This window comes from Glycine max, chromosome 2 (genome assembly GCF_000004515.6).
Source record: "Glycine max cultivar Williams 82 chromosome 2, Glycine_max_v4.0, whole genome shotgun sequence".
NCBI classification, from domain to species: Eukaryota; Viridiplantae; Streptophyta; class Magnoliopsida; order Fabales; family Fabaceae; genus Glycine; species Glycine max.
The window spans coordinates 10,763,430-10,777,286 of record NC_016089.4 but is presented as its reverse complement, the minus strand read 5'-3'; the positions used below and the strand labels follow the sequence as shown (position 1 = coordinate 10,777,286).

General features: G+C 33.8%; 1 protein-coding gene across 4 annotated transcripts; it reads left to right on the top strand.

Annotated features, from left to right (window-relative positions):
- Nucleotides 1–4,069: 4,069 nt before the first annotated feature.
- On the top strand, nt 4,070–9,019 carry LOC100791047 (protein UXT homolog). 4 transcript variants are annotated; one of them, XM_014766516.3, is made up of 8 exons: nt 4,070–4,225; nt 4,364–4,582; nt 5,215–5,318; nt 5,606–5,635; nt 5,761–5,862; nt 6,234–6,309; nt 7,277–7,327; nt 8,624–9,019. In XM_014766516.3, exons 3-8 carry the CDS (start codon nt 5,227–5,229, stop codon nt 8,690–8,692), a joined length of 420 nt encoding a protein of 139 aa, XP_014622002.1. In that variant the 5' UTR covers nt 4,070–4,225; nt 4,364–4,582; nt 5,215–5,226; the 3' UTR covers nt 8,693–9,019. The 4 variants fall into 4 exon arrangements, with proteins under 4 accessions (XP_014622002.1, XP_014622003.1, XP_014622000.1 ...); XM_014766514.3 differs by having other exon boundaries at nt 4,077–4,225; nt 6,202–6,309; nt 7,273–7,327; XM_014766517.3 differs by lacking the exons at nt 7,277–7,327; nt 8,624–9,019 and adding an exon at nt 6,799–7,266 and having other exon boundaries at nt 6,202–6,309.
- The last annotated feature ends 4,838 nt before the right edge of the window (nt 9,020–13,857 follow it).

Sequence of the window (13,857 nt, the reverse complement as noted above, 5' to 3'; positions counted from 1 at the left end):
TTTGTGAGCCCAAAGGTACTCTCTCACCTTCAACAACCCTTAACTCTCTCACCTTCTTGAGGTTGAGTTGATGCCCCTCAAAGTTTTTGGGGTAGGCTAAGTGGGAAGTGGGAACCCATGTACAAAGGTTTAGGTCACAGGAGCTGATTGAGTATCCCAATATATTGTTTTGTGCTCCTTATTTTGTTAAAATTTTAACCAAATAAGTCTTCTCATATCTTAAAATGAATCAAGTTTCACGCATAACTTTAAATTAACTTATTTAAAAATTGATTTAAATTTTAACTTGTGCATAAGGGTTATTTTTTTGGCTAAGCTTATGCATAAGTTAATTCTATTTTGAATGAGAAATTTATTTGATTTTATTTCTCATAAGTGTTTATTAAAAAGTTTATTTAAAAAGGGTTTAACATCTTATGTCAGATTTCAAAGCTTCCAGTTGCTACAAACATCACTGCTTTATGTTCACCCCAAAAATCCCGTAAAAAGTTTCATTATAAAAAAGGTTGAAATATGTTTTTTGTCAATGTAAAATTACCTAAGTAAGAATTTCTTTTTGTAAAGATTTTTTGCCTATTTTTCATTTTCGTAAAACTGAAATATGCTACTGTATGGTTTGAAATTAGGTTTGGTTGATTTCTATACCTGTCACTCCGTTGTTGGCTTAAATGTTGACTAATATTCTTACAATCTTTCTTTGAGGGTCTCCCTTCCCCACCAATTACAAAAGAAACTATCACAAATTTCTGAATCCCCCTTCCTTAACCTTCTTCAAAATTTCAAACCCAGAGAGAACAATACCTTTCACCCAATCTCAGAGTCGTCGCACTAGATCAAACTGCCATACATGTGAGATCCAAATCTTCGAACCTATTTGTGACCACCGTCAAACCATAATTGCACTACTATGAACCCATCGTTGGTCCTGTGGCAACCACCGCACTACCCCTACCTGTCACTGAAGTCCCGTAACTAATTCGGGTCCGTCGTAAACATATCGTGTTGTTGCCAGTGCGAAGTGTTTGGATGATCATTGGAGCGTGTGGTTGTGAGAAGCTAAACGTTATTTTTCGTCTGTCACAGACTCGCAGGCCATATCCTTAACAAAACCTCACCAAAACTCTAAAGCAAAAGCTATGAACTCTAACATTCACTGCTTCCTAATGAAGCCCAAAGCCATGAGCAAAAATCAAAACCACACTAAATAACAAAACATATTCGAGTATCTATGAGATTCACACACAAAATACCACTGATGTTGTTGATTATGATTCTGACAATTTCCACAAACCATCCTAACCCTTCAAGCCTACACAAATACACACACCAACTGTTTGTATCAAAACCTAATCTTTGCAACATCAAACCACCAAGACACACACCTCGTTAAAATGCAGACCCGTCTAATTAAAAAAAAATTGCAATTGGGGGGGAAAGTAGTCAACAATTGAGCCAATGAGAGTGTGACACATAAGCAAGGGAGTGCTATGTGGGTATGAAAATCAACCGAGTCTAGTTCTGGGCCAAAAAGTAATATTTGAATTTTACAAGATAAAAAATAAACATTTTTTTGTAAGGACGAAATCCATATTTGATAATTTTAGAGGGATGAAAAAATATTTTAGCCTTACAAAAATAATACATGGATTCTTCACATGATGGTCCTTCAAAGAATCAAGAAGTCATGGCAGCAAGAAATGAACTAAGTGGGACGACCTATATTGAAAGTGGAAAATCACTTAATTGGATTTAAGATGGATGAGATTTGTGTTTGGAAGCGTAACAAAGATGTATATAACCAATATAATACAATCAACGTGTGATGTGTTGGTATGAGTGGAAAGGAGTGTGATTTTTTAAGTGGCTTGAGTTTGATTTCAAAATTTATATGCAATGAAAAGGTTTCATTAGGAAGATTTCTTGCCTTCTATACTTGTTTGACATTTTTTTTTTCTCGAATGAGAGATGATACCAAACCAAAAAGGTTTTGGTTTTAAGGGATGAGACAAGATGTTGTTCATGCCAGCATAAATACCTCAAAGGCTCATACCTTTGGCCCTTATGTAGAGTAATTTAACAAAAAAACAAAACATGAGAATTCAATGTGGGTCTACAAAGAAAAATGCTTGTTACTTCAAAGAATTTGCAGAATGGATGTTAAGTATAAGAAATGGAACTACAAGTGAAATTAATTATCATTCATATGCCTCTTGATGACCTAATATGGTCATTAAAAAAATACATGATCCTGTTGCATATGTTGTTAATAGTACATACCCATGTTTTTCTTGGAAACTATAGGAGACTCATATTTATTTCAGCATGGAACTATTTTAGCACCTACAATAATTTAGTTAATGAGTTGAATGAATAAATCATGTCATTGATTATGAGAGAAACAAAAAATACTTAAGTTATGTTCAAGTCATGGAAACAATAACATATCTAGGAACCTAAGTTAGATGGGGCAATCAATTTAAGAAATAAAAATTAATAATCATTATAATGAAAAGAGTGAAAATTAAGTACAACTTGCTCAAATATACAAAATTAGAGAGGCAAAATATACTAGATCCGCCACTTGGAAATGTTTATGAACTTGATGATATGCATACTCCTGAATTTTGAACGCAATTGTTGCATATGGACTTCCTAATAATTAATTTGAAGTTAAAGATTGGTGTTTCCATCATATTATTGAAAAATATAAACCAGTCTTCAGAATTGTGAAATGAGACTTGACTAATAATCACACAACTGGACAATCATGTGTGGGAGACAAAAGTCATTTCTAGTTGCAAAATTGGAAAAAAAAAGTTTTCATTCCTAGATTATCATTATTACCATATGATCCAAGAATTTCCTTCAAATTTCAGCGCAAGCAATTTTCAGTTATGTTTCCTTTTGCAATGACTATAAAATAAAAGTTAAGGTCAAAATTTTAAATATGTCCACATCTATCTTCCATGATATGTTTTTCACATGGTCAACTCTATTTTGTAATTTTAAGAGTTACAACTCATAAAAGTTAAATGATACTTATACATATACTATAAACACAAATTCAAGTATTATTTACGGAGAGGTGTTTCAAAATTAACTTAGGTAATGTTGGTTAAACACTATATGTTTCTTATATTTTTAGTTTTGAAATATATATAAAATTATTTGATGGTTTACCTATGATTTTGTTTTATTTCAATCAAAATATATTATTATCTTCTATTTACTATCATAACTAATTCATATTATTTTTTAATGCAGGAATATCAAATACATCATTGATACCAAAGACTAATTATTTTTTGTTATCACAGTTAGTTTTTAATTTGTGGGATATTTGATATCAATTAGGTAAATAGCAACTATCTAAATTAAAGCACAAGTCCAATTTCTCAATAAACAAAAAGAGTGTGGATAAACTTTCTGCACTCCCATTATTATTTTCTACACTTTTCATTATATAATGAAAAGCCTATTATGAAATGTAATTAGCCCATTTCAGAATGCAAAAGGAAAAGTGGAGGAAGCAACATACGTGGATTCGGCCAAAATAGAGGCTTTCAGTTTGAGAATAAGCAAAAGCCCTAATCCCCACTATATATTAACCCTCTCTTAGTTTTTACACTTTGCTAGGCCTCATTTTATCACTTTGAAACCCTAAGACTCCTCTTCCTCTTCAATCATCATCACTTCACAATACCCTCAAAGTTCGACCCCTCCCAGGTTGTTGACGTCTTCATCCATGTTACTGGTAGCGAGGTTGGAGTGACGAGTTCCCTCGTAGTGCGACGATGACAACGACGACTTGCAATGAAGATGAAAAAAAGAGTTGATAATTGAGCGTGAAAATGAGTCCTAAAATTTTAGATTAAAGATAATTTTCTTAACTTTTTATCTCTTTATCATTTTCAATATTTTTGGATTTCTTACAAGAAATGATCAATAATTATAATGTAATCTATATATTTAGAAATATTTATTTATTAGTATAAATTTTGGTTATATTATTACCTGGAATGCATAAATAAAAAGGGAGAAGCTGGCCTGAAATAGGGAAAACACAAAAGACAAAAGGAACAACTTTTTGACTCATCGGGCTTTGTCTCTCCAACCCGAAAAGTAGGAGTCAGAGAACGAAACGGCACTGTTGAGGTGAAGTCCAATTTCGTAGCTCTTGCGTTTAGCAAAAACGGTGTCGTGCGGAGAAAGAGGCTGCGTTTAAGTAAGCATCTTAAACAATATCTATTCGAAAGTATCAGAATTTTTTATTTTAAAAAATAACAACCTACTGGTTCCAGTCATTTTTTGAATTCTTAAAAGTTTTTAAATTGGAATTTTAAAATAAAAAATATGCTAAAAGAGATTGCAGATTAGAGAAAACGCTGCTCACTCACTGCAGCTCCCTTGTTCACGTGGACCGGAGGGCGACAAACGCACGACGGAGGGTGACGGACGCGGTCTTTTCCGGCACGGTCTCTCTTCAGTCTTCGCTCTCCCTTTTCCGGCACGGCCCGAGGCGGTCTCACTTCTCTCACCCTTTTGCGACGAGGTCACCACTGTTTCTGTGTTTTCCGGCGAGGTACGTACTCTCCGTGTTTTTTGCGTTTGATTTCTCCGCGGTTTATCTGTTATGTTTTTTGAAATTTGATATAAAAAAATTGATGTTGTGTTATGTTTTTGGATGTTCTGACTTCTCAGTTCTCATGCTCTGTTTTCTTTTCTCATTTCTGATATTGTGATGTTATTATTGTGTAGTTGTGTTCTTGAAAAATGTCTACATATATAATTTTATAATAGACATTTGCATACATATATAATTTTTTTATTAACGAATAGAAGACGTATCCTATCCTTAATTTTAAAAAATTTGCGATATCGCTGTATCCGTGTCGTGTTGTACCTGTGTCATATCCCGTATCTAATCTTCATAGGTGCTATTACTTTGAACTGTATAGGGTACTTCCCTCTATAACAATAATTACGCAATTGAATCAACAGTAGCTTGTAACTCCAGGTCTCCTTGCTCACTACGTCATTGATAAAATGCCCAAATGAACCACTTTTTTGGATATGTATGCTGTTTCTATTGATATGCCTTTTTGGGTGTTATTTGTTGCTGGGAATATAAGCATGAACTTATGTGATATTTGTGTATGCATTACAATTTACTAATATAACTTGTAATTCATTGCTGGCCAATCCTTTTACTAGGACTCTCATCATATGGACAACTTACGTCAGGAGAAAGTTCAAAGATTTGAAGAATTTGTTGACAAACGCCTGAAACCTGATCTTGTTCATGCTATTGCTCAGCGGTATAGTGTTTGCTCCTGTGTGTTTTATTCTTCGTTGTTTGAATTAATGTGTATAAAATGTATGTCATATTGAATATGGAACCCTAAGTCCTTCTAATAGGAAATGCATGTCTACATAAGCCATATACTTAGTTCATTCTGCAGCATAAGTTATGTATGTCTGTCTTTAGGTTTACTGAGGTCTCAAATTATATCTTGCAAAATGGATTTAAAGAAACAATTACGTACGTGCATGACTCTCATTGTGTTTCATGGTATTTATTCATTTTCTCATCTCTTTATTGCAGGGACAAGGTATTTGAACAACAGAAAATTTTGTATCCATTTTCAGTTTTATATATACCGTTAGGATCAATTAGCACCATTGTAAGATTGAAATATCAATGTTGCACTCAGTATAGGATTATTGTTATGTATGGATTCACTTGACCTTTTCGTTCAGTGCTGATTTGGGAAAAAACATTGAAAACCTAGAGAAGAATAGTGTAACCAGTCTTAGAACTTTGGTCAATCTTGGGTCTGAAGTATACCTGCAGGCAGAAGTGTAAGTCATCAGATTTTTAGCTTTCGTGACTAATAGCATTGATTCTTTCTTTAAATTTCATGTTCTTGATTTCTGTATATCATCTTTATAGACACGACTCATCATCATACTATCAAATATTAAGATTTGTGCTATGTTGCCCAACTTGCATCTAGACACTCCCCGCTCCCTCCCCCCTCCTTCTCCTAGGTACAATTAATGTATGGAGATTTAAACCTAGGGCAACCCCCTCACCACTTGCACAGTGCTAGTTCTTTTCAGCTGCACATTACAATATGTGGATCTTTTTGTTTGTCTTCAGTCCAGTGAAATGTGCATATTTTATGTATTTAATTACAGGCCAGATACACAACACATATTTGTGGATGTAGGATTTGGATTCCATGTGGAGTTTACTTGGTCAGAAGCTCTGAACTACATAGAAAAAAGGGAAGAAAAGATAGCCAGGTATAAGTTTTTGATTCAACATACTAATTTACCTAGTTGAAACTTGAAAACCAATCTGTTTATTATGGATTTTCAGGCTTTTTTTCCTTCTAATTTTAAGCAACATTTTGGCATACTTAAATGGAGCTGATTAAATGATGTTGAAACAGACTTTAGTGAAATTATGGTCAAAATCCTCATGTTTCCTGTCTCGGACATATTTTGTATCAATATTCTCCCCAAATTTGGTTCATCCATCCACCTGTAATTTGCAAAAAAGCACTGAAGCACATTGTTTTCTTTAGTTATGCTTTGTTGTTGTTCCTTTGGCTAGAAGGTAACAATGATCATCTATGCTTAAGTGGGATTCTTATCTTTCATGTGATTGGCATATGGCAATTTTTCTGTGTTTTTTCTTTGAATCTCCCTGTCTTCCCTTGCATATGTTTTGGATGTGGACAGACTGAAAGCTGATTGATGAATGTGTAACTTAGGTTAGTGGAATTTCAGGTTGGCATGTGAGTTAACACTTCACAAGTTTCAAATACATAGAAAGGGCATATAGTTTGGAAGGCTTGGCTAACATTCCAAAAATCTGTGCTCAAGCATTTTGGCTAATATGGTGTTAGTTCATCAATTCTAATTGCTAGGAGACATTAGCTACTTGGTTGGTTGTTTCATTACATGAGATTAGATGTCAAGATACAGCTACAGAAGTTTTGTCAAAAATCATTATGGAAACAATTAAGAGATCCTTGTTAGTCCTGGAATTGTGATCAGGTCTTGAGTTTCTGTTATGTCATCTTTTAGTAATTCTGGCCGTTGTGGGACAGAATTATGTTCATCCTTTTCTTTTCTTTTAATATGTTTAAAGTCTAAACATGGTCAGCTTCTTTTCTTTATTTCCTTTTCCTTTTCCTTTTTAAGGTTGAAGCTTGAAAATACTGTTTCATGTTCAAACTTAAGGCATGTTTTATGTTGCAGGCAGATAGAGGAGTACACCCAGTTGATTGCATCTATTAAAGCTCAGATTAAGCTTGTATGTTCATTCTGTTCTCTTCAACTCACCGACTTCTTAATTCCCTTTGCTTGTAATTATTCTCATGTAAGGGGTGATAATTGGTCAATTAGATACTAGTTCTCAGAGCTGTCAATTTTAGCCAGCATACACTACACACAGCCTTAGACCACATGAGATAGGCAAAAAGCTTATAAGGCTGGAAAGCCCACAAAGCGCGGAATGCGCTTAAAGCCAAAAACCCTACAGGGCTTGTAGGTTATGACCAACTCATGGGTAAGCTCATTAAGAAAAAAAAAATAGCGTACCTCTTCTTGGGTTTCCCTGGCATGAACTTGTGTATATGCACCTATGCATACCAATAGGAATAGCTATGGACATTAAAATGTAATCTACATTACCAAATATATTAATTGGAACAAAATGTGATCTATATGACTGATTGCAATACCTGAATAACTAATAAACCATATTACAGGCCAATGACACAAATGCAATTAGCAAAAAAAAATAGTAAAAATAAGGATTTTCTAATATGCTCCTTACACAGTTAAGGTGTACCCTTGCACTTTTTTTTTCTTTACCTTTTTTTGTCAATTTATTCATGGTTTTGTTTTGAATCTCAGTCGCAATATGCTGTGTTATTGTGCTTAATTTTTTATTGCCACTTGTGTAATCTTGCTTGACTATGTTGGGATTAATTTTCTAATAATGTTATAATTGTTTGTGAATTTTAGACAAAGGTTATTGTAAATTTTCCAGTCATGGGACGTCAACTAAAGAGTTAATATGCATGAAGATAAAATTGAAGACTAACAAGAACTATTGTTTGTTGTTCTATTTTGCTCATTGCATTTTTATTATTCATCTTGGAAACACTGAATTAGTTATTTAGATATTAAGATAAGCAATATAGATTACATTTTATTCCAATTGACAATTAATGTGTAAAACTACATTTGAATGTCCATAGTTATTGGTATATGCATAGGTATGTTAGGCTTGTTGTTAACATAGGGTTAGCCCATTTGAGAAGTGAGCTAATTTTTAATGGATTGGCCTTAACCTACATGGGCCTATGCTTTTTGCATCGACCACTGTAGGCTAGAGCTGGCTGAGTGAGGTGGATTTGCCCATGTTGATAGCCTTACTATGGGAGATATCAAAGAAAATGTTGGGTAGCGTTTGACATCATTCTGGTACTGACCTGGGATTGAATTTTCCATGAAGATATTTTAGGAAATTGTAATCTATTTCTATCCAAATAATAATTATTTTACTTTGGAGTTCCATGAACTTTAAACCGTTACAATGCAGGTTTGTGAAGGGATTCGAGAATTACTGCAACTTCCAGCTGAGAAATCCCTACCAGAACGGATATTTTGATAATTACTGAAGAAATGCATGTGAGCAGACCAGAGATTGATGTTTATCTAGGGCGAAAGATTGCATCTCTTTCTCTGACCTTATATCAAAGTACATGAAGATATATTGAACGTCGTTATGTTGTCTTGTTAACCTTTTTGTTATGGTGTCCTGTGTTTGGTCTTGTGGCACTGTGATGCCTCAAGGTTTATTTTTGTTAGCCATTATGTTTAAACTCGATGGTTATGGGAAATCATTTGAAGAATGGCTAGTTTAGTTTTGCATTCAAATAATTTGAGAAAAACATAGCTAATGTATTCGCATAAATGCTAGCGGAAAGTTTGATAATGGAAGATGGCAGTTGCTTCCTGCACCTCCATAATTTCTAACATTCTAACATTACCCTTCATACCCCATTGGAAGCATTTTCTTTTATATGGTTATTTTTAGTAATGCCAAGTTTGGAAATCCATAATTTAGTTTTAGTTAATTCTGAATTACTTGATCCAGAATTAACTGAAACTAATTCCGGATTTGTAAATTAATTTGGAAACATACAACAAATTGTTTTGTTAGATTCACCAATCTAGAACTTGTCCCCCCCCCCCCCCCCCCTTCATGTTTTGGAATGCATACAAGCACATAGAGCACCCCCCCTAATAAGAGGAATTTGCTTGAGTGTTCGAAGTAAGAATAATGGGAAGACTGAAAGAAGAAAGCGCAAGAAGCAACCACAATAGTGTGTAACCCATTGAAGAGCAAGAAATGCAACCATGAGGTGATTTTTTCTCTAAATTGCAACCTCACCGCACCCCTAATCATTGTGCCAAGCAAAGACGTCCCACCTCACCGCACACCGCACACCACACGCTCGATGTCACTTACATCTAGCATGCCACCCACCTCGTTGACAAATCTGCTGGCTTCACTTCTCCCAATCCTTGTTTTGGCTGTGCCATTGTCTCCCCCACCGGCGTGTCATCGAAGATGAGGACTAGCACTACGCGCTGGGCATTGCCATCCCGGAGGTGTAGGCTGTCGTGGCACAGATGGAAAAGGGAGAAATGTGTTAGGGTTGCTTCTGGGTGCTGATGAGTATAAGAGATTAAAGAGCATTTTTGTCCATTCCATGTTATTAAAGTTTTCTATGGGGTGCAAGAAGCAAAACTAAGGTGCAGGAAGATTGATGAACCTGTTCTGGGCTTTAACGGTGCACTTTTTTGCCTTGATATTGTTCACTAAAATTAGTACTTAAATTCGACCAAGAATAAAGAAAGAGTTGGTATAACTATAGTCTATAAGGTAGAATAGAAACCACTGCCGAACAAAGAAATGAATGAAAATCAACCATGTACAGAATTGTACGTGGATTTTGTACAAATCGGATTGTAACATTATTTTGATAAATTTTATTTTGTTAATAAGTGATTAGACATAAGTGATTAATCTGAGAAAATTATGATTGAATAGTTGAGATACTATTTAAATTCAATTCTTAATAAAAATAATTCTTGATCAAATTTTACTTATCTTTATTTATTTTTCAATTGAATTCTGAATTGATTAGAATATTTTTTTTTAAAGAACTGAAGGATTAAAAAATAAAACAAAAATAAATTTGCTTTGTGACATTCTCCATTTTGTATAAATAAGAAAGAGATAGCAAGGAAATCGAATAAACAGTACAATCCAACAAAGATACCCAAGTCACCTCATGATTAATGAATGCTGGGGCATTAATAATATTATGATTTGGAACTGTGTTGCAACAAGAGCCAACCCATGCAAGTACCATCACGTGTTTGTAGTAAAATTATCGACAAGTTTTGGATGCATTGTTGAATTATTATCATCTATTGAGCCATACAATACAGGTTCAATACAAATTGGAGTTGCAATGTGGGAATTAACATACTGAGTTTAAAGAAGACATCCAAGAAGCTGGCTACTAGGGTTGGAAAAAAAGGAGGATAAGATGGAAATGATGGGACCTATAACGTAAATCCATACAAAAGAAAGGCAACGTCATATCTTAGTTTGTCTGATAGGGTTGATGGCATCATGATTGGTGATTGATCATAAGGCTGTTGTTACTGCTTTTTTTAAATATTTTATTTTATGGGTTGGTGTGTTGTGATATGAATTGCATCTGATCTGATTTAACGGAAGCATCAACATAGGTTCCATCACCGACAATGGACACATCTCTCTCACATAAATCCAACACCTTCTCACTTTTCTTTTCCCCAGGTATGGTTTCTCTCACACTTTGTTCTGATGCTTGCTTGCTAGCTTTTCGTACCTTCCAAGGCTAGTGTGAAAAGTTTTTTTTGTTTTAGTAATAAAAATCTTTATATGAATTGTGATGAACTGAAGGGTAATGGGGGAAAATACACCACCAAAAATGGGGTGAAAGAGGTGGATGAAAGCATGATAGATAGAAAGAAGGAAAAAAGAAAAAGAAAATGAAAGATATGATAATTGATGTGATGTGATAAGAAATCAGAAAGAAATAACTTAATAAAAAGAAAAATGAAATAGAAAATAAATGCTACATGTTAAAAATAATTCAACTTTGAAATCTTATGTTCAATCTGATCTCATCAAAGAGATGATATATAGCAACAAAAATATCTTATGTTTATGCATTTAATTTATTTTAATTCTTGTTTTAAGAATATGACTTAAATTCTCGTAGTTATTTTAGTAAAAAAAAGTTCACACACATATATTCCTAAAGGTGAGTAAACTTGAAATCCCTTTGTGCTTTTTTAAATGGGGATTGCTCACATTTTGATTTGGTGAAGCTCAGTTGCTCTGAATTACGTGCTAATAACATAGCTTTTGTTTGAATAGCAAAGAATCACTAGTAAACATATGAACTTGTAAGCCTTGGACACTCACAACTTAGTCGCCTCTAACTTAAAATAGGTGTTTTAAGTTTGGGCATGTGTTTTTAAAGCTTAGTACATGTAGTTAAGAAAATTATTTCTATTTGATTTTTTTTATGTAAAATTATCTCGAGTCAACAAAAATTACACATGGTAAAAGAATTAGTCTTTGACCTAATAAATTAAGACACATCCATAATTTCTGATTTATAAAAAAATTGAGATAACATTAATTTATTAAATAGAATTTTGATTTGTGAGTAAATGATTTTATTCAAAAATAATGATAAACCAAGCGATATTGAAATAGCAAGTACCATGCCATACATACAATTGTTTGTCCACGAGTTTATTTCATCATCTTTTCAATTTTTTCTCTTTTGTCAGTGTTGATAGGTTAAGAAATTTTTGAGCATTTTTCACTTCTTTAATTTACTTTAAAAAATTATTGAACTCAAGACATGATGGACCTTATCCTGAGCTTGTGCAAATGCATAACGTTGTATCATAAGAAATGAAAGCTCAACGTTCTTTAAATTTGAAATACTATGATATTTGCTCAGTTTTTGATAGTGAGTTTATATATTTTACGTTGAAATACTGCAATAAAAGATTATCCATGAAATTTTAAACAATGGTAGAAAAATGAGAAAGCAAAAAGTTCAAAATTTAATCTGTCAAAGACTTGGAATCTAAAACTTAGTCACCATGTTTATAGTGAAATTTCGAATCACTTTTACACTTTGGTTGGATGCGAAAAGGAAACGGTTACATTTCCACATGTAGTACCTAAAGTCATTATTTTTTATTAGTACGAATTAAACATGATAATATGAGATTTATAATACTTACATATTTAACTAGCTGAATTAAATTTTATTGGTTTTTTCTTGTTTAGTTGTGAAGTTAATAAAGCAGATAGAGTAAAAAACATATATACTAAATGTTAAAATTATAAAATTTTCTGTAGTTGATACTTTAAATGTAGACAAATCTTTTCAATCATCCTTTTCAATTGGTTATATTGGAGAATCAAATGTGACAGAGAAAGAGGGTTTATGGTGCAATTTTTTTTCAAAATTAGCAGAATGGATACTTTTTGAATTATTTATGAAGATGGATAAGTTGTCATTTTAAACATGATTTCACATACAAAGAAATTGTGCTTGCAAACACAATTTTTCTTTTCATCCGTTTTTGTATAAAGAAATCGTGCACGGATTGACGATTTATGTGTTTTAATTTTTTTTACGTAGTTTAACTTAAATTGTGCTTACATTGATAATTTCAATTTAATTTTTTTAATATGAAACTAAAATTGTCTTTGAGGTAATGATTTTTTTAAAAAAAATTTCATGAATTTATAATGGGGCATATGACAACCAACCTTGCTCAGTGCACGAATTTTGTTTTAAAAGAAGCATGAGCCTTGCCTATATATGCCTTGGTGAATACAACATTTGAAAGAAGAAAGTTGGGGTTTGTTGAAAGAGGGATACATCACAATGCATGTTAAGTACATGACACACCTACTCGAAAGAGGTAGTTGTTATGATACAAGAAAATCAACTTCTTGCTAGGATGCATCATGTGGAGGCCTACATTCTTTTAGGCTGATGAGCGAGGACGTATATTGTTAAATTGAATATTGAATGTGCCTTACTCTGTTGAATAAAGCATAAAGCTGCATGAGAGAGAGAGAGATAGAAATCATACTGCACGTGTTTCGTACAACATAAGACTCAGAGTAGGAAGATCAAGAATGCATCCCAAAAGCTTACAATTATTCTATGATAGCTGTAGTATATATCTGTACACGAAGAGAGCAGTTAGGTAGTTATAACTAATTAATTAATCTTCCTAACTAACCTAACAGAATCACCTAACTGTCACAAGGTGCTGCTAATATCCCCCCCTCAAGCTGGGAATGGATATTCATCATTCCCAGCTTGTTACAAAGGTTCTGAAAAACCATAGGAGGCAAAGCTTTGGTGAAGATATCTGCAAGCTGCAAGGAAGATGGAACTGGAAGAAGCTTAAGAAGGCCTGAGGTGACTTTTTGACGGACTATATGAGAATCTATCTCGATGTGCTTCGTGCGTTCATGGAAGACGGGGTTAGTGGCAATCTGGATTGCGGATTGATTATCGCAATAGATGGTGGCTGGCTTAGTGAAGTTGTGTCGAAAGTCTTGGAGAAGGTAGGTCAACCACTGCAGTTCGCAGGTGGTCGTAGCCATGGCTCGATACTCAGCCTCCGAGGAACTACGCGAGACCGTTGACTGCTTTTTAGACT